Raw genomic sequence first — 27,309 nt, forward strand, 5'->3', positions numbered from 1 at the left:
ACGACTGTTTGATTGAAATTCTATTAACAAATAAAAATATACAATTCAAAATAAATTTAAACTTAAAATTAATCTTATAGATAAACAATATTTGAAGTTAATAACGATAATCACGAATCGTTAAGTTCCATTTGAATTTCCTCTAGAGATTTTCCTTTGGTTTCGGGGACTAGGAAGTATACAAAACAAATTCCAATAGCGCAAATAACAGAAAATAACCAAAATGTACCGCTTTCATAAATTGCTGCTTTTAAATTAATATAAAATTTAGTTATAATGAAAACCATTACCCAATTTATAAGTGTGGCGGTACTTGAAGCTATACCTTTCACTTCTGGTCCAAAAATTTCACCCATCATCATCCATGGGATAGGACCAAAACCCAAGGAAAACATGATAATAAATATACATATAGAAGCTAGAGGTAACCATTCGATTGAGCTAGTATCATTTATATTATCGTAAAGGTAAAAGTAAACTCCAAGTGCGAAAGTTGTTAAGAACAAAAATATTATTGATGCTAATAGCAATATTCTTCTACCTAAATAGTCTATAATCAAAGTACTTACGAAAACAGCTAGCACCTGCATTATACCTACTAAAATAGTCGAGTATTCAGGTTTAAGAGAATTACCAGCTGATCCAAAAATATCGCTAGCATAAAATATAACAGTATTTACGCCGCTAAACTGTTGGAAAAACATAAGACCATAAGCGATTATAAAACCTTTCAAGGTTGCTCTGGATTTAAGTAAAGTCAGAAAAGGAATTTTTTTGTTTTTAGATTCCTCCAATCCCTCTCGATGGCGTTGTAATTCGTCATCTATATCATACTGTTCGCCGCGTAACCTAATTAAACTTTTTCTGGCACACTCTTCGTTACCTTTCTTTAAGTAATAAATTGGTGTTTCCGGCATAAACATAAAAACTCCGAAAAATACTAGTGGCATAATAGCAGATATAATAGACAAATCACGTATATTCACAACGGTTCCCAAAACATACGAGAATAAAATGCCGACGGTAAGAAGTAACTGAAAATAAGATCCAAGGCGTCCACGAATGCTATTTTCAGCTATTTCGGCTGTGTACAATGGTGCAACTACACAAAAAGCTCCAACGCTAATACCAGTGATGAATCTTCCAATATAAAACATGGCCACGGAATTAGCGAAAATGATGAGCAGCCAACCTATAGTAAAGGGTACCACCATCAACAGCATCGAATACTTTCTTCCAATCACGTCGGTAAGAATTCCAATAGGAATACTTATCACTACGGATCCAATTGCAGCTGCTGACCCGATCCATGAAAATTCTTCTTCAGAAATTGGAAAGCCATACTGAACATGTATTTTGTTATTTCCGTTTTGATCGTTACCAGCAGAAGAAGTCCATCCTAATACCATGCCAGATGCCAAAGCCCCAAGAGTTGCTGATAAACTGGCAATATATTGGACCAACTTTTTACCACTTGCAATTCCATCTTGACTGTTTAAAATTGTTTGTTGTGAAATTCCAATGGTTTTTTCATCCATCTTGTTGAAATTTTGTTGATGGACACCTACAAGTAATTAGACTAATTTATTTCCTGTAAATAATAGATTATTCTTCTAACACATGTCAGTTACATTTGTCAGAAGGTTAATTCAATCTTATCTGAAATATTCTTAATTTACATGATTAATTACATGATTAAAAATTTCATAATTTTTCAATAAAAGTATCGTAAGAATAAACAAAAATTTGTATGTACAATCGTTTGTTTAATTAAAAATAACGTAACACTACGTGTTCTAAAATTGTGTAGTTTATAAGAAAGAAAGAAAAAAATACTTCATTACTGAAACTCCGAAAACTCAATATGATTGTATTTTTGCGTTCTGTTTACTTACCGCGTTAATCGAACAAAATCGTAAAAAGGTTGTGAAATATTTTCAATGCCAATAGAAATCGTTTCGTGTTTCAAGTCCGGTTGTACGTTAAGAAATACAATACCTGCGGATACAACCTAATCGTTACCTTGACTGGTATTCGTTTCTTATCAGCGATATGGCTAAATACAGATTAAATTTAATTTAATCGGCATAAATGTTTTATTGCGTTTCGTTAATGCCAATTACAATTACTGACTACACATGTAACGTGTATGTATTATTGATGTTAACTGTAGTATTTTTTTAATTATAATTTACAATCTAATGCTATATTTTTGTTACACTTGAATGATAATAACCTTTCAATTCGAAAAATGTACATGGGCATAAATATTAAACGTAAGCGAAATAAGGCATACAAATAAGAAGAAAACTATCTTATCTGTTCGATAAAATGAAACCTTGAACTACTAAGAAATTTATTTGTCCAATGTGAAGTACGTGATACAATGATATAAAAAATTCGTACATTATCGCGAAAATTTATCTTATCTTGCATATCTACTAGTTTCTTAAAGAATTTGCAGGGTTAACAGTATTTTCCGTAAACTAAATTTTAACATTGGGAAATCGTGATTAGTTTTTTCTATTATATGTTTTAAATATTGCTGGTAAGTGTGTTCTATCTTCATATTTTCCTCTATTATGCTTCCATTTCTGTAAATCATTTTATAATTACCAGTCTTTATATTATATAATTGTTTTACTTTTCTTTGCTTAAGTATTAAGCTATGCAGTTTCTGAAAATTAATGGACAGAAATTAAATTTTTGTCGAGTTTTATATACAGTATTTTCCGATGAAAAACGTACATGATATTTTAACATTTCAATTTGATTAATTTCGTCTTCTATGTTTGAAATGTGTTCTTTTAAATTTCGTAATACTTGGCGAGAATTGCTAAATTTATTCATTGTGCCGTTTATTTCACTTTTCAATTGTTCCACTGCATCGCCAGTTTGTTTTATTATCTATTAATTTAAACAAAGATATAAACTTGATGAGTTTTTAAACAATTAATTCCATAAAAATCGTATTTACTTTTGAGAATTGCTTGATTTTTGATTGTTGGCCAATCAAACGTTTATGCATCGTAACCTTTTCGTTATGGCGTTCTTTCGGATTTTTGTTAAGTCTACCAATTGCTTTGGTTATTATAATATCTCTTCTTCCAATACAAAGTTCCATATCATGAATTAACTTTTCTTGAATTCTTCTTAAATGTGAAAGTCTCATTTCCATCTTATGTATTTCATTTTTCATTGACGGTATAGCACCGGCGCTGCGTTCGTCTTTAATTTCTTTTATTGTCTCGTGTAGTAACTGTACCTTAATTACATAATTATTATAAAAACATTAAACGTGAAAACGAATTTTACGAAATATATTAAGTATCAAGTAAATATGATGTTACACCTTTTTCTCCCATGATGAATTCTCTTGTTGTGTAGATTTTAATTCTTCCTTTAATGCCATTTTTTCATTGGATGAATTTTTTAAATCACTCTGTAATTTTATAAGTTCTAATTCGAGTTCTTGGAAAGATAAAATGCATTCATTTTTTATTATACAGTTTTTGTCTTCCAAATCCTCTTTCAGATCTTTTTGTATCACTAAATCTGAATTGATATGCAAAACTTTTTGCGTGAGAGAAACTATCATCTTATTTATATTTGCTTCTTCTTTTGTAAGCATTTCTAACATGTATTCTAATTTAAAATTTTTTTGCCCCATTATCATAATTTCTTTGTCGAGAAGATTTAACTCCCGTAATTGCGATTCTCTCTGATAACTTAACGAAACCATAAAACCTTGTTGACGCATCCAGAATTGTTGTAATTTTTGAATATTCTGTACAAATTCTTGAATATTTTTTGTTAAACTTATAATTTTTAAATCCTGCAGACCAAAATCTTCGCTACCAATGTTTGGTGCAATCTAGAAATTATTTGTTTATAAATAATTTTATTTTAAATTGGTTAAGATATGCATTAATTTTACAACCTGTTTTATAAGTTTATTTATCCCTAGAAATTTTCTTTGCTTCCTTTCAATTATAGTTTCATACTTTTCTATGTCTCTCTCCAATTCATCTAATTGTTTTACTTTTTCTTCATTTTTTTGCAAAAGTTCCTCTAATTCTACTTTCTGATTCGCTGTGAGATTTTTCAGTCTCTCTAATTTCAAACGATTATTACTGCACAAATTTTCTAAACGCGCGACTGTGATTTCATGTTGTAACACAGCAGTTTTTGTATTTAATAATAATTCATTTATATATTGTGCTGTTTTGTCACATACAACTTTCTCGTCTAACTTTTTAAATATCGTGTCTTCTACGTTATTCTTTTTTTCAAGAATAATTTCAAACTTCTTATTTGCTTGCTGCTCCGTGTACGAGCAATTCTGATATTTCTAGAAATATACCATTGTGTAATATTAAGTAATGCCTTATGTATCTAAGAAATATATCATATTGGACATACAGCAAAAATAATATTGTAATCACACTGTGTTTGCTCATCAACTTTTGCTAATTTTATTAATTGCAATTCAATGTCTGCAATTTTTTCATTATACATTGATATTTTTTTCGATACGATTCGAACATCATTGTCTATACGAAACGATAAAGATGTCAAATGTTCATTCTTTTCCATCTCCTTTTCTGTTTCTCTCTTGACTTTACGTATTTCCAATAATAGTGCATCGTATAATTTATTAACTTCTCTAAGAAATACATGCTACATTAAATATAAAGTCATGTTACGCATTTTGTATAATAAAGGTTTGGTCGTTGGCATATGCTGACAATACATATAGTAATGGTGGCACAAAGAGCAGAGAGCAGAGAGCAGAGAGCAGAGAGCAAAGCACAGTATGGGGAATAGGGGAACGCAAGTTCAGAGTAGACTTTGAAGGAAGGCTACTAATGTTTGACAGTCTAGTATTGGGAATTATGCTATATGGTGCAGAAGTTTTTGGACGGAAAAAGACGATAGAGTTAGCAGAGGGGTACAAATAAAAAATATAACAAGTTGGAAAGAGGGGAATCAAGAGAGGAAACGTAGAGGGGAGGCCGAATGAGAGGGTAGCCGAGTGGTTAAGAAAGATAGAGAAAGAGCGAAAGGAAAGAAGGGGTAAGTATCTAAATAGGAATATATGTATAGCTAAAGATCAAAAATAAAGTTATTGGTTAGAAGATGGAAAAGTGTACAGGACCTAGGATAGTTTGACGTCAAGCTTTTGTAGTAAGTTTGAATAAAGTACTGGTAGATCAAGTATTATTGGTAGATAGTAGAATTAGTATGTAAAGCAACAGTGTGGAAGAATGTGCGATAATGAGAAAATGGTTAGAAGATTTGTAACAAAGTCCATTTCTTGGCTGAAAAGCTGAAATAAATATATATATCTTTTTTCGTAAAGAACGTATTGATAAATTTGATCACTATCAAAGATTTATTTAAAAAAAACAGTGATGACAATACTTTTGAATTTAATTTAATTTTATAAAATTCTTACTCTTGTTGAGACTGTAATTGGTCATGAAAATTATTCCGTTTACAAATATTAGCCACAAGAGATTTCCATGTGATATGTAAGCCTTTGTGTTCTGCGTGTAGGGTTTCTAAATCTGTATTTACATCGATTATCATTCTATTAGTATCTTCCTTTTCTCTGTCTTTAATCTGTAATTGCTCATCCAAATGTGCTATGTCTGCTTCGATTCTCCACACTTCTTCCTTTAATTGATACAAAATAAAATCTCGTTGCTGTTTCTTATTGATTAACGTCTTCCTTTTATTGGTATCTTGCGATGATATCTGTTTTGACTTTTTTAAATAATCATTTAAATCTTTTTCCCATTTAGACAAATAACTATAGAGAGCCAGCAAATTGTTTAACTTTTGAGAAAGCTCTTCTTTTTTGTTTTTTTCTTCCTTTAATTTACAACTATGTTCTTTCAAAGCATTTTTAGCATCTTCTATACTCTGACATCTTTTTTCTCTTAACAATGTGAGTTGTGACAATGCTTCTATATATTGTAGTATTATTGTATGTTGATGGTCAATTTCTTGTTGAGTTTGGTATAAATGTACACCTTTGAATTCTAATTCCTCTTCTGATTGTTTTATCGATGTTTCCTAAAAATATGCAATCAAAAGTCAATGTTCTTAGTGCGTTATTAATCACAATATACTAAATATAAGTTAACAAAGTACAATAACAATTTCACATCAAATAAGAAACTAGAACAAAAAGAATGTGAATTTTTATGTGTATAACAAGTGTCTCACAAGTTTATATATTTCTTCCGAAAGTCTGTTATTAACATCTGTTAAATGTGTATGAAACGTTTCTTGAAATTTCTTCATTAATTTGTCATCTGGATCAAGAATATCCAATGCAGCCGTTTCAGTCAAATCCATTTTAATAACTTTTATTATACGATCTATGGTTACTTTGGAAATAATTCTTCTGTGTAACAATAATGAAGAGATATATTTATTAACAGTGTTGATATTGAAATTTTAAGTTACTTTTGTATTACCAGCGCAAGGTATTGACATTACAATTCTCTTAAATCGACGCGGTAACTATGGCAACACTTCTAAATGCCATAACATCACCTCTCACTAAGCCGCTCAGTGAGCGGATTTTAGTAACAGTGGCGTCATTGGGCATCGGTGGGAAAACGTCCAAGTTTGTAGCGAAAATGATTCCCATTGTTTTTGTAGGATGACACTACCGATATCTACTTTTTAATCAGCAACAATGATCGAAACTTTATCGATAACTACTATATCGTAGTGTTATAATTCTTTGAAATTGTCTAATATGTTCGCGATATGATAAACGATCCACAAGGAGCTTAGCTGAATGGTCCTAGCACAGGGTAATGCAATGAAATACAATAATACAATTGTATACGTGTGAAAGTCAGCAGCAATCTGTACGAGGACATTTTGGTAAATTAGAAGAGTAGCAAGGAGCATAGGTGGATTCTCCACACGTAGAACGAATACAATATCGCACGCAGGAAGCTGGTGATATTATTTTCTGACAATGAGATGTTGGACAATACGGAGGGAATGGTCCAGCGAGTGCTGGACAAGGACCAGCAATACATAGGGTAGGTGGTCGAGATGGTGGTTCTGGTCGTGGTCTGCATATCTACGGATCCAATTATTACTTTTACTCAAAGTCAATAAATGCATAATCCAAATAATTCATAAGATATTCGATTTGAACAACTTGTATTGGTGACCAGTGAACCAGTTGAATCGCATACCAAAGGTGGGCACGAATTAGTAGGATAACAGCAAATTAGAGGTGGGCATTCTTGTATAGGGGGACAGCCATATTTAGGCCAAACGTATGGCAATGGTTTAGGACCATGACAACACAGTGGTGGTAGTGTGCTGGTTCTTTTTATCTCCTGACGACAGTACATTATTTTATTATAATAAAATTATAATGGAATAATCCATAACGACTTGAAAATATAATGACTGTATTACGCAACAAATTTTGACGGAATTCACGCAATGAATATACGTTCTTTTACATTCGTTCGTAATCGATTACATGTTTCTTCTGTTCTTTAAATTCACATCTATGTAGTAGGAACATGTACGTAAAATGTGTATACGTGTCGTGATTAGTATGCATTCGTGTTTTTTCGTGGTATGCTTACTATTTATAATCACATGAGAAATACAAAATAACGAGAACATAATTTAACGGAAATATTCAGGAACAGGTTTTCCATAGCAATCGAACCATTTCAGACAACAATTAACTGTTTTCACTGGCGGTTTCGCGGGAGGCTGGCAATATACCGGACGTGGATAATAACAAGGTGAATATGTGGCACTGTTAAGAAAATAATAATATCGATATTCTTCCTGGAGAAATTTATTATTTTTAATATCAATATTGTTTGACGACTTTAACTGTACGCATACCTATCGCAAGTATACGTAAGCTGAAAACAAACTGCAGACGTGCCAGTGGCAGGTGGTTGAACATTTGGACACCTTGGGCATCCTGGACCTATGATGGATCTCGAAGAACATCGAGAAGATACGCTGGGTGGATACCTAACCAATGCATCTTCCACAGTTGTCATTTTTCGATACAATTCGTTCTTTGCTTTTTCTCTTACGCAGTGCAATTTAAATTTCTCTTTTGTAATAGAATAAAATAGAGGATACTAACACTGATAATTTTTTTAATTATTGAAGAAATCCTATGGGATCGAAAAAAAAGTAAAGGATACCGAAAAACCGAAGGTTATTCGGATCAACTTGAATTTAGCCCATTCTCAAATGTATGTATATAGTACACTTTATAATGATAAAGAAAAAAATTGTACGCTTCGTTGATGTTCCTCGTTAGTGCTGTAAAATAAACCGATACGGGTTGTAATCAAATAGTTATTTGAATCGGACTCGAATCAATTCGCTACGCTTCAAGTTCAGAATTATTCTTTTATAAATAAAAACATACAGAACCATCATAAATATGTAGGTGAAGATAGAAACAATAAGAGAAACAATTTGGTAATCACAACAGATATTATAATAAATCGTATCTATACAGAGGCAGATACATTGTAAAACGAACAAGGATACTTTCACGTAACAACACGCAGTCGTACATTGATCCAGGAATCGATCGGCGTCACTATGTACAACACAACCACGGAAGCGTGCACGATGGTACTGTTAAATAACTTCGCGGTGAGCGCGGTTTGCACATTTCAATTTGGCACGCGGTGCACCTATTTGCCTGTTATTCCAATCTCCCTGTGTGTACTTAAGAGTTAAACCAATCGTAAATGCACTAGTCTCCTTCGGTTGAACGAAACACTGGAATGCGTCTTGACTGACGACTGTCCTGTCTACCAAAAGTTTTAGTTTCGAAACAACGCGAGTTACTTTTCATTACTCGGATTCCAAAAAAGGAACATATAAAAGAAAACTATGCAGGACTAGAAACCAGCCAAGATGCCCTGTTTACGATTTCAATCCTAGTCAAATAAACCTGAACAAATAATTATCATGTATCGATACAAAAACAAGTTGTAAAAAAAAAAAAAAGGAAAACAAAGAGAGAAGAGAAAAAAACAATAAGTACTTAGGCGATAATGTTATGTAACGAATCACTGTACTGCATTGTATATGCATTATCGGTTCCCTGACGACCCCCTCCCCACCCTAGCCCTATCTATTATCCGAGGGAACTCGAAGAGCGGAATTCGTTGACAGGAATAAAGACTCGCGATGTCCACGACGTCGATTATCGCGTTCATCACCAATGAAAAATGAAAACGAGCAGCGTTTATACTAATATTTTAAGTACATCCCAACTGAACCAACAAAACCAACAAAAGTTTTGATTTTTACAATTTCCTGCGGCGAGTACCCGATGATTACGCTTGTGCTACTTCCATAACGTTCCGTTTCATTATTCATTTATTCGGTTGCTTTTGATTTACGGGACGGAGAGAAGGCGACTCGAACGATCGAGCGCAACCTCACCGATCGAGAACGATATCGGTGACTACCGTGTAACGAGCGTCGTTCGCGTGTTTCCGTCTCTGGCTGACGAAGGATCATCCTCCTCATAAGTAGCTATCACCGAACGTGGAAGCAACGTTTTGTGCTGATAAACGCTATCGAACTAGAATATTTACAAGATAACTTATCGTTACAACTTAATAAAACCTCGGTAACGAAGAACGCCTTTTAACAACTTCTGCACACACACACACACACACACACACACACACATACACGCACGTTCACTTTCTCCCTCTCTTTCGTTCTCCGTTCCTTGCATTATCAATTTAAATAACTAATTTATGTACAGCGCGTGCGCACACGAGTCGTCAAAATAACGATCGAACACGTACCCCCTTTTCCCCATCATCGACGAAATCGTTCTATTTCATTGATATCACCGACTTTCTTCCTCCTCTTTCGAAATAATCTATTCTCTCCCCCTTACCGTATGGCATGCCCTATTATAGTAGCCCCCAAGTAATTTTCAACATCGGACCGTCCAAAGAAAGATTATTCACAACTAAGCGAATTAAAGCGAACAATCGACCAAAAGCTGCCCGAAATAGCTAACGGAAAGAGCACTGCATCCCATCGAGACAATGCCTAGGAATTCGGAATGCATAAAAATGGGACGATTGTTTGCAACAAGCCAATGCATAGGACGCGGGAAGCGTTCTCGAGTCTCTACTGTGACCTCTGTATCCGTCCAAGCCTCTGAGAATGAGAGTGACGTAAGTCGAAGAATTTGGACAATTAGGTTATCTCCATACCCCGGTTCTTTATATTAAGTACTTTGAAAGCGCTAATTTCTTTGAATCGGGATAAAATCTACTCGCGTCCCTCTCACTTTTAGAAATTCATTTAACGAGCGATATACACTATAACAATCAGTAACGTATATAGTTTATGTCAGAAGTTGACGCTGTATATCGTTTTTCTCGTTTCTTGTCGTGAATATCGTTTTGTCCTTAGGGGAAGCACCGTTTGTGTCATAGTTGTGCGGACCAAATCGTTCAGCGAGCGCTAATCCGTCTGCCTAGTCCTCGTTACGATAAATACGATTCGTTCGCACGCACGATATTAGACAACGATAGCGTGGAACGTACTGATTCTAAAAACTTCAACATCTAATTATTACTTAAGTAACTAGTTGTGTGTAGATTTGTGTACATTACGTCGGCTTGGAAACGATAGATTCTGTACTATTCAAGCTCGCCAACGCTTCCTCCGCTTGTATATTGAATTAATAAATTAATAATAAAACATTCAAAATACCCGTTCGAATCCGCCCTCGCATTAAGTACTGGCCATATATCGTATGTCTGTCACGGTCTTTCAAGATGTTCAACCATTTACGTGTGCTCGTCGATTTCACTTTCTTTAGCCATCTATCTGGTTCGCGTAGCTATCTCTCTTTTGTCGTGAACGGAACTCTTCAATTCCTGGTACTCGGGTCGATTTTTTCGTTTACACCGTTTCTCGACTGTTATCGCTGTAAACGAAAATATTTCTTGCCACGTAGCCGGGACTAAACTACTTACATCTTATTTTTCATTTCTTTTTTTTTTTTTTTCGTCATTTTGTCATTTTCGTCGAAACATTTGTGGTGCAGCAAAAATCTTGGAGTGCGTGCAAATTTTGTTTCTTCATGCAGAAAGACGGGAATCGTTTTGAGCCTAAACTACTCGAGATTATTGTACACCTCGTTTATAAGTTTATCTCGCGATAGACATTTAAATATGTTATCGATACCAGCGACGTCTAATTTGGCCCGCAAGCGAGTGTGCGACAATATTTGAAACGTTATCTTCGACCGATCGACGAGCTTCGTCGTACCCATCTTAAACGGTGACCATCGCGGTGGTCCCTTTCTTGTTGTATTTCTATTCGCTTCGCGTATACATTTAATTTGAGGTCATTGATAGGCTGTGTGCGTAATCTACTCGTCTAAAGAATGTTGCGGGTACGTGTTTTTGTGCGAATTCTTTCTCTATCGTCATCGCTACTAGATATCTCTTCGAGATCGACGCATCTTCCGTTCTTCGCTCCTTCTCGCATTTCGAGGTGCTGGCTCGGGCAATCGACCAGACCGGAATCTTAACAAGGATGTACCGTAGTTCCGAGCATGCGACTGGTCGAAATGCGAACGAACACTTGATCGTCATTATGTACTAGAACGGAAGAACTTGGCAACGCTGTTGATAAACTCTTGGCGCTACAATTGCACCTGAAACGCTTGCGTCGCGTTTGGCATTATGAAAGGATTCGTCGTGCTGGCCTGACGCAGATTTCTCGCTGCGATCTCGGCCCACTCGGCATCGAAGGGATCGGATGGACCAGTCCTGGTAGCTTGTCCCATCGCAGCCGATCCAAGCGAGAGGGCTCTCGCGTGAAGCGGTGGCGCTCGTCGAGGACTGGTCTGACCCTGTAAAGGAGATTGCACTGATGACGGTACCGCTCCGGTTATACTTCCCAGCCATTGCTCTGGTTTCGGCAATGATGCTGTCGTCGCAACTGGTTGTACCTGAACGCAATCGTGGAGAAACGTGAAATTTCTTATCAACGCTGTGACACGTACCCGTTGACACGTGCTTTCGTAAAATTTGAAAAGACTCACCGATGCGTTGGAAATCGCATTTGCTACCGAGGTTTGATTGACTTGGCTAGCATCGGTAGCGATACTAGCAGACAAAGCTGGAGAAGAGGAGGCTACACTGGTGGTTGGCGAGGTTGTTTTCGGAGTCACCGTAGAGTTCGTAGGAATCGGTGACCTATTTACAGCTGGCGTGGACGCGTTTCCCAAGGAGGATGTGGATGCTGTGCTAAAAGCAGGACTGGCCGAAGGTGGTGTACCAAATACACCAACGGTGGTGGTAGATGCCGGGGTACTCATCACGATTGGAGTAGTCGCACTTGTTCTTGGAAGGATAGGACTAAGATTGGTAGTTTTATTTAGGATCGGCGTAAGTCTATGATTCGAAGCCAGAACGGGTGACGGTGACTCTTTCCAAGTGGGTCCAATGTGATTCAAATTACTGAGATCTTCGTTCTTGTCGTTCTTGTCGTTATTGTTGTTGTTGTTGTTGTTGTTGTTATTGTTGTTGTTGAGACTCGGTCCATTCTGCAACTTCAACTCATCCAACGAGTTACTGCTTGTCACTGTAACAAAATATAGTCACCAGTGATAACGTACAAAGTGTACACACGTTTGTTCGTGCTATAAATGAATCCGACTCGAGGATTACGCGGACGTTTCCGTTAATCGACCTTACAAAATGACTATACCTGGTGAAGTGTTATTCACAATAGTGCTTGTAAAAAGTTGTTTAGCAACAGAGCTTGTGCTGCTCTGGCTGGGCATTGGTCCGAAGTCGTCGCAGCTCGAAAGAAGTGAAAGCCCTTGCGAGAGCTGCTGACACATTGCCGAAACGCTATCTTGAACCCCTGGCGATAGCTCGGGTATCGGGCTAACTGTAAGAAAAAGCACAATCTCGATATTAATTACTCCAGATAACAAAGGTTATCGATGAATTAAATTTGGTGCTTTGAATTGGTGCTAAAAACTACGAAATGCATGCTGCACGACACGTAAATACCTGTTACAAATATCGAACGGAAGTATACAATTGGACAATTTAGGAACGGAAAATGTAAAGCGTAGAAACAATACGTCGCAAAAACAGGAACAAACCATGTTTTTCTTCTAACACGAGAACATTGAAAATACAACTACACGAAACCACTAACTACATCATCGCTATCGTAAAGAACATCATCCCCACTCTTACTGTGTCTTCTACTCCTTTATATTGGGTTAACTCCATATGTAAATGTATACACTGCGACAAGGAAGTAGCAAGACTGAAACGTTATACCTATTTTCTAAAAGGTAAAAGTTCTTTCAACTTTATACGTTCGTATGGTACATACATTTATTTGAATTCAGTCCCGTTACCTCCTCGATGCATGAATAGACATTTGAACGTGTACGTGAAACTATAGCATAATCCAAAAACACTGAAGTAGGGGCAGGCAATATGGACAGTTAACAGAATAGGGAATAATGACCTTCGTCATATCCTTCGAATTCTGTTGTAAAAATGAACAAGTACATTATTCGATGTCCAAACTGACCTGAGACTGTTAACGTATATCACTTTTCACGATTGATTAACGCGCGGGACATGCGGCGAAAAGTATAGATCAACAAACATATCCATCGGAATCGCTTCTCTATCGCGAGGATAAATTCTAATTACCTGGCGGTTTCAAAGGTACGATGTGAGACATTGTTGGCGGCATTCGTGACAAATCTGTCGGCTCGAGACTGTGGCTACGCGTTCGTTCAAGGTTGCTAGGAAGATCGTTGACTCGTAAGCTGAGCTGTCTTTTGAACGGAGATGCTTGATTCAGTTGCGTAAAACCGCGGAAGGAACCTTGTCGTTCTAGCATCGACGGGGTAGCGTGTGGTCTCTCGATCGCAAAAGGATTGTACACCTGCTTCAACGGGGGTACATCTGCAAGCAAACGAAATACTGTAGTTTAGTACGACACTATCAGGGGTTTAATTCGAGAAAAGTGATAGAGTCGAAGAGGAGAAATAACTGACCAACAGCTCGTTCTCGCGCATCCTGCAATCGTTCGGTAAGGCTCGGTTGCCTAAAACTGCCGCTCCTCGTAAAGGTCGAGGTTTTCGAATCAAATGTCATCGTGACACCGCATTCCTTGTCCCTTCGCTGTTTCCTTTCCAGACACGCAGCAAAAGCGCAGCCTACCGCATGACTCAACCGTTCACCCTGAAGAGAGTTTAAACGAAATAATGATTTGTTTTGTATCGCATTAGTTTTGGTCACTTTACGACTGTTGGTTGCGAGTTGAAATTTACCGATTCTTTTAACGCCAAAAATCCGTGGCACATCCACCGTCTGGTCGTTCCATCTCTACAAATGTAACTAAAACCTTTCTCGTGATTCCGATCTGGTGCACAGAACGAAACTTTTTCTATCGTTTGGTCGACGATCAGCCCTTTCGTCTCGTCTTCGACGACCCGCAAACCATCCCCGGATACGTGCAACACTGCGCGAACCGGCCGCCGTCTCGAATTCTATCGATTCATCGCGAAAATAAAAGATTAATTTTTTCGATACGGCTTGTCGTGAATCATCGTATCGAATGCGTGAAATGTTATTTGCCACTTACTCTAAGTACTTTCAGGGCTTCTTCGCATACTTGCATGCCCCTCGACTCGAACACCTCAACACATCCCAGGTACTGCACAGGTCAGATTGATTGAGTTAGACGATCAATAGTGTGAAGCTTGATAAATATATGTCGTAGAAGCTTAATTTCCAGTGTGTCTTCAACTACACCAATAAAATTTCTTAATTAAACAGTTTGAATCGGGTCGCATGGCGATCTTGACTATAAGAAGAGAAAGGTGCGAACATATTCGAAAATATAAATGTTAAATTTAAATTTGTTCGAATTGGGAAAAAAATACCTAATTAGTACGAAAGAACGAATGGTACAATAGTTGAACTTCAATTATCTAGGCAGGATTATCTTGATGTCAATTAGTTGATTACCTATTACCCGATTCTCAATTAGTCGAATATACAGCCAAAAATGTTTGTACAATCGTTGATTAAATTATTAGCGGCACAGGCATCTTATTTTCCTCGAGTTTAGTTGTCGTTCCAATGCTTCGCAGGCTACTCGAAACATTTACACAGTCTATAGAAATCGTTTTATCGATAAAACAACTCTTTTATCAACGCAAAAAAGAAACTGGAAACAATAAGCCGATATGTCGAATATTTTCTTTACAAGTTCACCATTTCGTACACGGTTTAGATATACTAATGATTATACATATAGTCTACTTTGTGTACAGAGTGGAAACTGTTGAGAAGCGACGATAATCGTAATTTTGTTCTTTCTCGAACGAAACTCTCTGGTTTGCCCGAGTAGTAATCGATCTTGTATCGTGTTTCTATGTCGAGACTCGATAGTGGAAAGAAACGTCCAAGATTGTACCTTAACATGGAAGGCGCACGTAGCTGAACGGACAGCTGTCTCGTCTGCTTGCCATTGATGGGGTTTACTCGATTCTGGTACGTGAGGATCTTTCCGGCGTCGAAAGCTATCCCGAAAACTCCGCCGAAGTCGGTCCATTCTTTTTCCCGGTGACCTCTCACGCTTCTGCAAAAATACCAAGAAAAAAAGCACGATTCGTTATCCCTTGGGAACCATAAATTTAGCTGATCGACCGAATTAACGTTAAAAATACATTGCATTCGTTCGAACAAAAGTTACCCATCTCTGATTTAAATTGATCGTCGTGTGTCGGGAGATGTTGAGAAAATAGTTAGGAAAAAGCAAGCAGTGTCTGGCAACGGTCGCGAGTCGAGGTCTTACAAAGACCTGTGATCGAATCTTGGCCTCGGTTCCCAAAGAATCTTTTATATCGGAACCCTCTGCGAGTTCTCCCCTAGTACGGACTCGTGCATCTACCCCTCTAAATCGGTACCCCTAAGGGTAGCTACAGACTTGAGCTAAGCGCCGAGTCGGACCACCTAAAGCTACCAATTCTCCTGGTGAATCCCGCACACGTGATGCATTTTACGGGCTGCTTCAAATTTTAAAGAGTATCCATGATCGAATCCAAAATCAGTGTTACGGTTACGTACCGTTCAGAACCATCGTGTATCTCCGAGAAGGTGAACAAATTCCACCGCATCGGTAAATTAATCGCAATTAATTATTTTGTGCATAGCAAATATGTATGTATATTCATTTATTTACTCGATCACCTTGATTTCAATTTTCATCCCAATCACTTACCGATAAAAGCATTTTGAATCATAAATGGTTTACGGATGCAATTTAATCTGTGCTTTTAGCGATAAACCAACGAATCCGCGTTTCGCCAAGGAAATAAAAGTTTTGTTTTTAATGTGTAGCGTGCCAGCGAATTCGAATAGTTGATACTTTAACCTAATATATTCACCTATACGACTTCATTAAATTATTCGAAGCGAAGATAAGAGTATGACATTATCTCGCTTTTAATATACGGAAACGTGCTAACCTAGGCTTATACGATCCTTGCACGCCAGATAAGGAATATCAACGAAATCATCTGATGCGAGCGTTTCCCTCCTGCGGTAGCGGCTGTACTGTACATATCTTACTCTCAAGCTTGTGTGCGGCGGCGTCTGTCTAGTGGGAAGGGCCGCACTCGAGGGAGCATTCTTTTTCATCCAGGCTTTTCATCGTACCACTTTATCCACCTCGTTGAATGGAATAAATAGCGACGTGATTTTGGACCGTTCGCGACCTCCGAAAACATTCATTCGTTGACCCTTTCGCGATGGATTAAAATTGTGGGAAACGGTTTCGAATATTAAAGGATTATCATCGCTGATACTAGCCGAGGCTTTCGGGTGTAAGAATCTCAAAGAAATGGAAAACTATGGTACATTCGTAAATAAAATCAACGACTACAGGTATAAATACCCCATCTAGACGTTCCGGGTGTAGGCGTTCTCCAGACTATTCGGCGATATTTGATCGAATAACACGCGCGATTCCCAGAAACTCGTTGGAAATCCAAGCAAATATTAAATATTATCACGTACGCGCAACGATCCACTTTTGCGAGAATGGGTACTCGTTCATGGAACAACAATAAGGCTGCGCAACTGTGTATATACTACTGGCTGCACCAGAGAAACGATACGGCGCTATGATAACAACAGGACCGTACCGGAACAAGGACGTTTCATTTTTATTTTCTTTATTTCTTTAAGCGATTGCGATCACACAAGGACCCGCTAATGGTTAAAACGTGCGAAAGTAAGCACTCTCGACGCAATCGGATTACTCAGCTGTTTGGTTAGCGCGGTAATAGGCTTAGCAATGCGTTAGAGGAAAACGGTGAAGTGGATTGTCGTGACGCGAGTCACGTGCGTATATCTCTACTCCGAAAGAGATAATCGCTCCAAAAGTATCGATAAGTGCCATACGGCACGGAATTACAGAGTCTTCCTGTCACGAGTATCGTGCAACTGATATTTCATGATTACTTTATGATAGAAAATGTCTAGGAAAAACACCAGTTTTTGGGACGAGAACGTAAAGTAAGTTGAATTCAATTGAATTAGACTCGGTTACTGCTCGACCCGGTCTAAGTACTTAGTCACAACGCCGCTATTCAATTCTCAGCGAACTCTAACTTGAACTAAAGGTCTCGATTTATACAGACTAATGTATCCAACAATAACGCGTCCTTTGAATATTTTTTCGCGTGGCTAAGATGCGTATCTATTAAGAGGGGACTGAAGAATAAGGAAAAAATTCGAAAAACCTCAAATGACGATGAGTAAGCAGATTGAGAACGAAGCCGTGTATAATACGAAGGACTGAAGTGAATCATTGAGTTGGCTTGTGCGGCACGCTCTGTTCGATACCTCTGACAAGACTACAACTTTCTTTTGCTGAAACTTTGGCTGTGAGTCGGACGATGAGTAACTTGACAACCATCCAGAAATTCACGCTTTACGAGAAATAACTAACAAATAAAAAAATTACAGAAATATCCACGACAAGTATTCAACTTTGCGACATTACGCAAGTCCAGTCTTTAATTACTGATCGGAAACATTGATGACAAGACAGTAGGTAGTTAAGGACTCGTTTGCTTTCTAAGGGTGCTTTTAATATCGATCTTTCGGCTCGAGGAATGCCGTGTGAACTCTTTGGTTCGCTAACAGCAGGAAATTGCAGGGGCTAGATCGACCTGCCTACGTTTTGACATGCACGAGCTGTCTGCATGCACGCACAATAAACACAGATCACAGATGCATTCTCCATCGCCATATTTCCTTTCACGCCTCAAGGTCGAGCCCATTGATTACAATAAGTATTCGATGTTGGATAAAATGCCACGCATGTTGGAACGCATTCGAGACACGCTAAAACGATCCATTACACGAACCTGCTCTTCCTTGAAACAATGGCGCATTTAGTCTTCAACATATCACTGAAAGCGCATTACTTCGAAGCCAAAAGAAACCCTGGCTATTCGAATGATTGATAAAGTGTTCCTGGCATACGAGTGGAAGGCGTAGTAAAAACGAGGCGTCCTAAAAGAATCTGAATGATGCTTTGCCAGAGCTCTCCTGGCATTTCTTACTTTGGGGGCTACGTGCCAATCGAAGACATGGATCTTCAGGCCTCTAACGATGTATCGTGACCTAGAAAAACTGTACCTAGTGAAAGCTGGCATACATTCGTGCAACCCTACTACAGGTTCGTCGGCCGCAGCTCGAGACACTGGATTCTATTAATGCTTTTCGTAACGATACTCTAGACAGGACAGCATAGACGGTGGTACATTTGGTCAACAACATTCAAATCGACTTTTTATATTGAAAATATTTTAAATAGCCTTCTATTTCTCAGGCTTTCCAGTAACGAACATTTCCCACAATGCAGCGTTAATTACACTAATTACAGCAACGTGGGCTAACCGAGTTTTCTTATAATCGGCTATTGTTTCTCTCTGCTTAAAGGATACATTCAATAGTGTAATTAGCACAATTACTTTCTCGGTTGTGGTTCAGACAAGATAGCGAAGGTTACCTTGTTCTCGCTATACAAGACATTGGTGATATTCGATGCAGAACATTCGTTATTTCAAAAATACGTCTCTAACTGTCTGAATAGCGTGACAAATAATTTTGTAGTGTCACGGCGGAACACAGAAGTATATTCGACATTGCCTGAAATGGCAGCGGCAAATATCTGCCAACGAGTACTCGATCCTTTCACCGAGACAGGTGTTGTACGTTGCAACGTAGGTAGAAGTAGGTACGCCATACAATGCGCGATGTTATTCACAGGACAATAACGCAAACGCCTCGTTGCATATGCGATTCCGAACTTCGTCTCGGTGCCGGTGGAATGTATACCATGGTTTACACACGATGGATACACGATGAGAATTACGTAGAAATGGACGAAATTTTATTCAAGTAGAATAAAGAGTAAATGCAAAAAGCTTCGGGTTTTATCGCTAATGATTTTCATCGCCAAGTTTTCGATAGGTTTTCCAATATTGCGGAGCATTGGAATTCGCGTCGGGTACAGGTACGAAGAAGCGAACGCGAATAATGGTCAAGTATTTAAACGTCTTCAAAAATCAATGCGACAACGATGTCGAGTTTGTTCCCTTTCTCGAGCCACCCTAAAGCGGCGATCTTAACGTATGACTTTAAAAGGCTGTAATACGAAAAATACTCTCGTTTTTTCGCACGATTCATCTCTTTTATTCTCGGGTGCATCTACCGCGATGTAAGTACAGGTTTTTTTTAGGAAAGGGTTGTCGCGTCCATAGCACGCATAGTTTGTTTATACCGATCTGCCCCTACGATTACCATCCCGTTCAAAATGCGCTCGGCCGGTTCCTGACCTCCCCTTGTTAGTTTCATTCGATGCACTGCGTCTCGAGTCATTTTGTGAGAGCGACGAATATAAAGAGTGAGTGAAACAGAGAGGGAGAGAGTTAATTCGCGTTGATAATTCCGAGACACCCTATAGAAATCCGGATCTCTTTCTCTCGGTCGCTATCAAGCGGACGGACATCGACGCGTAGCACCAGTTATCCTTGGAGTTCGATCCCCCTCGTTGCTTTTTTAAGGAGTATGCGTGGCTGTAAACGTACATGCTGTATGTACTGTACACGCACGTCCAATGATTCCAATGGTTTATGCGTGTCGCGTATCACACGATTCAAACGTAATCACAAAACGCCAACCGTATCTGCAATTTGACTAACTTCTTCCCTGATAACGCCTAGCTAACGATCAATTTTTCGTTATTTCTTTTACCAAGTATCGTATTTTTTATACTTTTAAGAAGTATCTTATTAAAAGGACACGGTTTGTACCCGGAGTTCTCGGTTGGTATAAACCGTTGTTGAAGTCACGGTGTTACTTGGAGCACTTCTGGCTTGTTACCACTTCTGGCAACATTTCAGTTGCACTTCCTGAATGATTACGCGCGTATCGCCGGTTTGTCGCGATGGAAAGCGATGCAGCGATCGAGAGAAAGCAACTGCGCTCTCGAGACGCGGCTCGAGAGACCAAATGTCGGGTACTTGGAGGCAACCGGAAGCCATACGGACGCGTTTTAACGAAAGAGGTCGTGGCTACCAATTTAACCCCCAACTTCGGGTCCTTGTAACGGGACCAGAATCCGTCGATTCAACCGTTCGTTTAATCTTTCTATAACATGTGCATAATATGTGTATTCTATATCATTTGCATTCGATTAAAAAAACAAACGCCTAAAACTCCTTTTGGAAAACTATTTGAAACACAAGTATTATAAAAGGTTCTAATTCGATTAAAATTTAACTCTGTTAAAGGTAAGACGTAACGACGTGAAACAACAGCTAGTGGCATTACTGTTACGGAACAAGTAAATTGCTTTGTAATCGAATAAGTCTTCGATCTGAAATGAAGGTAAGAAAGTTGTGTCGAGTGCACTATGGGTGGTGCCTTCGGCATCCATTAATTCTTGCACCGAGCAACATATTTAAAAATTCCAAATTAATTAGATTCCTTTCGGTATTCGAGCTAGTGTACTCTCCTAACGAATTCATTATATGTATAACGTAACTAATCGTAATGTGTATTATGCAAATGATAACTAGTAACACAAATTACTTAGCCTTGGACGAAGATCGTTAAATGAAAGAGTGGCTTGTTAACGATACTATGTATCTGCATGATACGTAACACGAGTGCTAACGCGGGTAATTGCTGAAACCGTAATCGTCGAAAGTTTCAACTTTACGTTCTTTTACTCTATGTACGTATATAACTATACGTACAGCCGACGATAGTTTCACAGTCGACGGCGTCATCCGTCAGATTTCACCTTCGAAACAAAGATCTGTCGGTTAATTATGCACAATCTGTTTCTGAATCACTGCAAACTCGTCGATGTAACGTCGAGGATTCATTGAAAGCATTTGTAAGAATTCTTGAAGCTGTCCTAATTACAACGAACGGGGCGACTGCTCGCTGGTATTCGCGGAACTATTCGATCAAATTTCATTTCAAGAATAGATAACGAATAAAAGCAACAATTTGCGACGTTTATTAAATTTCAATTTCATTTCTGACTTTTATTGCTTTATTAAGATGGAGTCGCGATAGGCGAACAAGTACAAAACGATAGATACACCAGCAAAAAATTGAAAGTAAAATAAGGATATTCGTATGTATCGATGCGTGGACAGTAGGAATGCAAATAGGGATCAGAAACAAAACGTCAGACACCGATTACAACTGTTAACCGTCGATCAACCTTCGAGCGGTCTTTGTGTAGCACGATATTTTTAAAAGTCCCAACATTCTACCGTTGCGACAGAACAGACACCAGTTACATGATAATGCACATACAGTACAGGATGCTAGACAAACATGTTGAAGCAATGTTTTACCAATTTGTGTTTGTTATCGTGAGAAAAAAAGCGGCGCGAAATACGAGCGAGTAGCAATCGAACGAAAAATTGAGAGATTCAAACATGGAGAATAAAGTGGAAAGTATGCGAGCTTCGTTGCGACCTTTGTAGGACCAGCTTGATTCAGACCATAAAAATACCGATCCGCTCACGACAAACAGTAATCGAATTAATCTGTGGCCACTGGCCACGTAAAACAACCAGAAAATCTACTTTTATCGAAACTTTTCCTCGATAATTTAACGATGATAACAGAATTTAAGTCTCAAGGGATCTGGCCCCTACAAATGGCTCGAATATCTTGCGAAACTCACATACGTATACGTATATCGTTATCTTGGGCATTTCGAGGTCTATCGTTGTACGAAAGCTTAGTGAAATCTACATGGGTCAAGTTCCCTGATCGGTAGGAAACCGGCAACGCGAACGCTCCTGTGCAACGGTCCTTAACGATATTGCATCAAGAGGCGTGCCGCGGCGGCGTCACACGTGGGCATCTGCTAGAGTTATCGTTGACGTAAAACAAGATCGCAACGTACCGAGAGGCGAAGACCATTTCCAGCATGGCTGGTAGCTCTTTCGAGCGGTTGGTGGGCGGACGGGTGGTTTCCCATTTCTCTCTAGAAGCCGATGTTTTCACGGCGCGCAATAGCCGCCGCGTCAAGTATCCAAACACAACGGCCTGTGCGTCGTTCGTTGTTTCCCTCGGTATACGATGCACGCCGACGATATCATCGAAGAACGTCCATCGACGCTTTGCTTCTGCTCTTTTTCGAGCACCTTTTTCTGCTAACTTTGCTCCAAACACTTTTCCGTACCAGCACAGATTTTCTAATTCCACTCACGATGCAACTACCGAGACACTTGAGGGTAACGTAACACTTTCACGGGTTACAACAATCGCTAACGTCGAGTACATTTGAAAGGCGAATGTGTAAATCGTTGCTGAACCAGGAATGGTATTCCCTTTATTCACAGAGATTCCGCACCGTTCGAGTCGAGGTGCAGCACTGAGAACGTGGATAACTGTGAGGGCTTCCCGATCGACCAAGGTGCCGTCACCGAACAAGCGAGTTCCATCGCGAGCCTCCGCACGCTTCGCGGATTACTCACGCTTTGTGCACCTCTATTTATCACTGGTACCAGGTGCGCGACTCGCGTGATCCATCCGCATACGCTCCTCTTTTCTACGTCCTATTCTTCAGTTTGTCGTTTCGAATTCTATTTTCCTAAATGAAATCCGACATATTCAAGTCTTTGGTGCGTGAATTCTATTCGATCCTTTGAGAAAGAAATAATTCCTTGATTATTTCGGAGCAGTTCGTTGACTCTACAAACATATGAGCTAATCGCACCGAGCACGAAGTTAATTAACGACGTAATCGATCAATGAATCGCAACATTTAATCGAGCTTGTCGTACCGCAAACGCACGTTTGAATAATGAATAGAGATGGTGGCGCCACGTTCACGGAAACCGACCGGTAAAAGTGAGCGCGCGTATTGGAACGGATCGACGAACGGGTAAAGAATCCACTGCTGACTCTTCTTCTTCTTCTTCTTCTTCTTTTTCTTTTTCTTTTAACTTTCTTGTCGCTAGCAAGCAGTTCAAACTGGTCGTTCGACTTGCCCCAGAGGTTGACGTCATGGACTACCTAGAGTGGGATCCGATTCTATCTCAGTTTTGCGTTTGTCGTCTCTGTCTTGAACAACTAGTGGCCCAAGTTACGCGCGATAGCGAAGAGCTGCTCGCGTGTTACACGCTTTTTTCCACGATACTGGCTTTTGCTTTCTAGCCTCCATCTGTCTCTTTATTTTCAATCGATGACGAATCTTATCTTTGTATTTCGATCGATGAATCAAAAATAGGACATTTGCGTTCAAATACTGTTGCATCGAACGTTCCCTTGCTCGCGCGTCTTATTTTTAATCGATGACGAATCCCTCCATGGATTTACTTTAAAGGCAACAACGTCCTCTACTCGTAGCACAGACTCTTGACGCTGTCCCTTTGCTCCGCGAGTCTAGAGAATCTACGTGGAATGATTCTGGAATCGCCTGGCCAACATCCGTCCAACGCATGTATTCTTCTTAATTACAGCGGGGTCTTTGGGTCTTCCATCGAAGGAGCTGCGTGGATTTCACATCCAGAGTTATCCGCGAATCGAGCACCATCGGCGAATTACGGGTAAAGTGAACGGTTCTCAGGGAGCTTCGAACGTCACGAAAAACCTTTTCAACGCATTTGCAAGTCAATGAAACGCAATTCCGTTTCCTGGGGACGTATCAAATATGCACGAGGCCTTTCGACCGAGCGTATCAATTAATGGGAAAATATCGGATCAGGAAAACGACGTCCGACTTCTTGTCGTGTAATTCTCGTTGAAAAGCCACTTGTTTGCTGGAACGATCGCGTGGTAATACGATGGAATCGAAGCGAACTTATTCCGGTGTTATCCGATTATACACTCGTAAACATTTGCAGAGGACACTTTTTTTTCGAGCAAATTTATGTTGCAGACGAGCTGGATGTATATCCGCGGTAGAAAAAAGAAACGGTTTATTCGTCGAGTAGACGTTTAATACGATTATCCTGAGGCTAGTTGAGCGTGTGTCAGTTAACGAGGCGACAGAGAGGAGCCACGGCCACGGGTTCCCACGTTTTTCCGTTAGAACTCCGACCCCACCGGAACTGCAATGTACGTTGGATTTCTCGCAACTAGCTGACCATCATCCGCAACAACGCCCACGGGAGATTATTTACTTTCCTCGCAATCATACGAGCTTCAAAGCCCGTGCAATTTCCTCTACAATCTTATCTTATTTTGTTTACACTCTCGATAGATTTCAGCCGTCGAAAGACAAGTTGAGTAATGTTCGATGGAAAACACTGACTGGGAATCCACGACTAGGCAGAGGCGAAACACGCGATAATGTTTAAATAAAACGACTCTTTCTCATGGTAAGCATTGTTTGCGCCACCTGGCGAAGGTAGAACGAAGGCTTGGTCGGTTAGGTCTGGGTTAGAGCACCGTTCGACGACGAAGAAAAATCGTTGAGAAAAACACGGGACGTCGTTGGTCGTATCGAAGCGTCGCTTCCATCCTGACCACGAAAAACAGCACAGACTCTCGAACGTGCTCACTTTCACTGAATAACGCGAAGCTACGGAAATGCCTGAAGAAACGAGGATACGCGCTCGATCATCCGGTACTCCGACAAAACCGACATACGAGAACCCCCCCCTGAAACACTCGGGACGCGAATGCCGTAGTTGAAACGGGCCCAGGTCTCTCGACCCGGGTCCTACGATGTGCCAGGGCTGTACTTGGTTCAACCAAGTCCTGCCCCTTAACGCGTTAAGCACCGAGTCCACTTTGTTTCCTTTTCTATTCGCGTCAGTGTATGCGGCGAGAGCCACATAGGGACGTGGTACGTATGTTATTGCAGCCTGTATTCCAGTGTTGTTGAAAACAATTCTCTTCTAGCCGTAACAGCGACAATATTGACAGAAGACTCGAGCGAGATTAGTTATCCTAAAAATTCTTCGGCGTAATAAATAAAAGAATCTTTGAAATTAGAAGATTGTTCTTTTCTCCAAAGTACTCGAAAGACGCTTCTACCGTCCCTGTGTTTCGACCATTTGGATCCGAACCACGAGTCAACCCTCCCCCCCCCTCCTCCCCTTCACCGCGAAACCGTGAATGTGGTAGACGGGAGTAGGGCCCAGGTAAGTACATTGCCCCACTCCCTAGCAGAGAGCCAGGGCTATGCCAAGTTTCCTCAGCGCCTCTCCCTGAGCTCAAGGAACTCTCGGCTTCGTACCCCGTAAAACCGGTTTGCCCCACGATTATGCGATCCGCAACGGAGTCTGAGAGACTTGGACGAACCACGAGCGAATTAATGTCGAACCGTCCTGGAATCTATTCGATTTCGCGGCATCGAGACGAAAAATCGTTCGGAGTCAATGGCGGGCAAACGTTTTTCTTGAGGTCAGGTAGGATCGAGCATCGGGTACTGATGCTCCAAGTTTACGGCGCTGAGGAGTGCAGCTGCCACGACAAATGGTCGTACATCTGCTGAGACACGACTGAGAGAGGTTCGCATTCGCCGCAAAACTCGACAGAGTTTCCTACGTTTTCGGATCGTTTCTAGCAGGATTCATCTTCCAGTCTAGTCGAAATTAACACTTGAACGGACAAAAATACTCTATCCGTCCCCTCTATATTTCATGTTCTATTTTATGCAAACGTCAAATAATAGAAAATTATATCTATGAAGAGAGATTAAAATCATTTATAATTTATAGTGTTTTATAAAGGCATTCTAAGAATGATATATATGAAAATCTCGATTAGGTATATGCGCGACATCCGTGTCAATTATGGCCGAAGACAGGAGTAGGATGGCCAGAAGTCCTGAATCGACGCATTTTTCTTGACAGCTGCGCTACTGCGTTGATTTACTTTTCGGTACCAGAGACGACGAATCCTAGACGAAGAAAGAAAGTTAGCAGCTGCTCACAGTTTCCGATGCTGTATCGCAGGGTAAAAACTACAGCTTTTGTATACTTGTTCGATTGGTACAATGTCCTATTTATCTCGAGAACAACGGAAACATAATCATCCAACACCAACGCGACATCTAATTGTAAGCACAGAAAATTCACTGTCCACCTTTCGAGCGTGTTCCGTAAATAAAAATCGATAAGGGCACGAGGACGACGCAAGATGATATGCACGATCGCGTAATAATTCTCGCGTTATTCCAGTGAAATAGTGTAGCAGATTCAGGAACCGACGACGCTTTGACGATCAACATTCACCACATTTTGCGAATTCAGCGCATCGATTATGCAAAGTGCTGGTGTACAAACTCTTTCTATGTATAGACACGGGTTGACATAGTTTCACGAGCAACTGTAGTCGTTCGAGTCGACATAAGTCAATTTCAATGGTCCATAGTAAAATGGTGAAATTGGTAAAGTAGTTTTTTCAGTTTTGGTTTACATTTAGATGGATTTTTACGCAAAGTCGACTATCGGTAAATAAAAAATTGAACCTTGGAATTTATCTCCCTATTTTTTATGTAAATGTCAATCTCGACTTACACGTAACTCTCACGGAACCAATCTAGCGTGTAGGTAGAGGATTAGGTGTGCATAGCTAAAAATAAATCTTCATCCAAATACGTTCGATTGATCGCATGGTAGGTTTGCCAACGTAAACATCGAGGAGCTCCAAGTCCAACGGGACGACTTCGTTGCGT

At 39.6% G+C, this 27,309-nt stretch overlaps 4 protein-coding genes across 11 annotated transcripts in view; all 4 read right to left on the reverse strand.

The window, feature by feature from the left end:
* Positions 1 to 3: 3 nt before the first annotated feature.
* Positions 4 to 2,197, reverse strand: LOC128890496 (facilitated trehalose transporter Tret1-like). Of its 2 annotated transcripts, none has more exons than XM_054149052.1 (2): positions 1,896 to 2,197; positions 4 to 1,564 (listed from the first exon to the last, which is right to left on the reverse strand). In XM_054149052.1, the coding sequence occupies exon 2, from the start codon at positions 1,536 to 1,538 to the stop codon at positions 111 to 113; it is 1,428 nt and encodes a 475-aa protein (XP_054005027.1). In that variant the 5' UTR covers positions 1,539 to 1,564; positions 1,896 to 2,197; the 3' UTR covers positions 4 to 110. The 2 variants fall into 2 exon arrangements, with proteins under 2 accessions (XP_054005027.1, XP_054005026.1); XM_054149051.1 differs by having other exon boundaries at positions 4 to 1,591.
* Positions 2,198 to 2,334: 137 nt separating this feature from the next.
* On the reverse strand, positions 2,335 to 6,634 carry LOC128890486 (coiled-coil domain-containing protein 40). 3 transcript variants are annotated; one of them, XM_054149012.1, is made up of 9 exons: positions 6,511 to 6,634; positions 6,235 to 6,415; positions 5,459 to 6,081; positions 4,423 to 4,666; positions 3,941 to 4,351; positions 3,353 to 3,874; positions 2,978 to 3,265; positions 2,749 to 2,907; positions 2,335 to 2,677 (listed from the first exon to the last, which is right to left on the reverse strand). In XM_054149012.1, the coding sequence occupies exons 2-9, from the start codon at positions 6,364 to 6,366 to the stop codon at positions 2,450 to 2,452; spliced, it is 2,607 nt and encodes an 868-aa protein (XP_054004987.1). In that variant the 5' UTR covers positions 6,367 to 6,415; positions 6,511 to 6,634; the 3' UTR covers positions 2,335 to 2,449. The 3 variants fall into 3 exon arrangements, with proteins under 3 accessions (XP_054004987.1, XP_054004986.1, XP_054004988.1); XM_054149011.1 differs by having other exon boundaries at positions 6,489 to 6,575; XM_054149013.1 differs by lacking the exon at positions 6,511 to 6,634 and having other exon boundaries at positions 2,978 to 3,259; positions 6,235 to 6,368.
* Positions 6,635 to 6,877: 243 nt separating this feature from the next.
* Positions 6,878 to 7,404, reverse strand: LOC128890366 (DBF4-type zinc finger-containing protein 2 homolog). The gene is made up of 2 exons (XM_054148805.1): positions 7,146 to 7,404; positions 6,878 to 7,111 (listed from the first exon to the last, which is right to left on the reverse strand). Exons 1-2 carry the CDS (start codon positions 7,389 to 7,391, stop codon positions 6,878 to 6,880), a joined length of 480 nt encoding a protein of 159 aa, XP_054004780.1. The 5' UTR covers positions 7,392 to 7,404.
* A 3,535-nt stretch (positions 7,405 to 10,939) lies between these two features.
* Positions 10,940 to 27,309, reverse strand: part of LOC128890491 (protein numb) — a 41,293-nt gene continuing 24,923 nt past the window's right edge. For 2 of the 5 annotated variants that reach the window (XM_054149042.1, XM_054149041.1), the window contains 9 exons: positions 15,544 to 15,708; positions 14,707 to 14,778; positions 14,393 to 14,611; positions 14,117 to 14,303; positions 13,767 to 14,024; positions 13,576 to 13,596; positions 12,793 to 12,978; positions 12,125 to 12,666; positions 10,940 to 12,031 (listed from right to left, as the gene is read on the reverse strand). In XM_054149042.1, the coding sequence (XP_054005017.1) occupies positions 11,723 to 12,031; positions 12,125 to 12,666; positions 12,793 to 12,978; positions 13,576 to 13,596; positions 13,767 to 14,024; positions 14,117 to 14,303; positions 14,393 to 14,611; positions 14,707 to 14,778; positions 15,544 to 15,681 (1,932 nt within the window). In that variant the 5' untranslated portion in view covers positions 15,682 to 15,708 and the 3' untranslated portion in view covers positions 10,940 to 11,722. Of the gene's footprint in view, positions 12,032 to 12,124; positions 12,667 to 12,792; positions 12,979 to 13,575; positions 13,597 to 13,766; positions 14,025 to 14,116; positions 14,304 to 14,392; positions 14,612 to 14,706; positions 14,871 to 15,543; positions 15,709 to 22,581; positions 23,145 to 27,309 lie in introns of those variants that run through there. The other 3 variants (XM_054149038.1, XM_054149040.1, XM_054149043.1) reach the window with 3 other exon arrangements.

The sequence above is a fragment of the Hylaeus anthracinus genome, unplaced genomic scaffold, assembly GCF_026225885.1.
Source record: "Hylaeus anthracinus isolate JK02 unplaced genomic scaffold, UHH_iyHylAnth1.0_haploid 12000, whole genome shotgun sequence".
Lineage (NCBI taxonomy): Eukaryota > Metazoa > Arthropoda > Insecta > Hymenoptera > Colletidae > Hylaeus > Hylaeus anthracinus.

Bases quoted from the DNA above. Each gene is read 5' to 3' on its own strand.
- LOC128890496 (XM_054149052.1), bottom strand. From the start codon at position 1,538: ATGGATGAAAAAACCATTGGAATTTCACAACAAACAATTTTAAACAGT.
- LOC128890486 (XM_054149012.1), bottom strand. From the start codon at position 6,366: ATGGATTTGACTGAAACGGCTGCATTGGATATTCTTGATCCAGATGAC. The intron at 4,667-5,458 runs GTAAGAATTTTA...TGTATTTCTTAG, and splicing joins CAATTACAGTCTCAACAAGA to AGAAGTTAATAAATTATACG. The intron at 3,875-3,940 runs GTTGTAAAATTA...AATAATTTCTAG, and splicing joins TAAATAAACTTATAAAACAG to ATTGCACCAAACATTGGTAG.
- LOC128890366 (XM_054148805.1), bottom strand. From the start codon at position 7,391: ATGTACTGTCGTCAGGAGATAAAAAGAACCAGCACACTACCACCACTG. The intron at 7,112-7,145 runs TGACTTTGAGTA...TTGGATCCGTAG, and splicing joins TATTTGGATTATGCATTTAT to ATATGCAGACCACGACCAGA.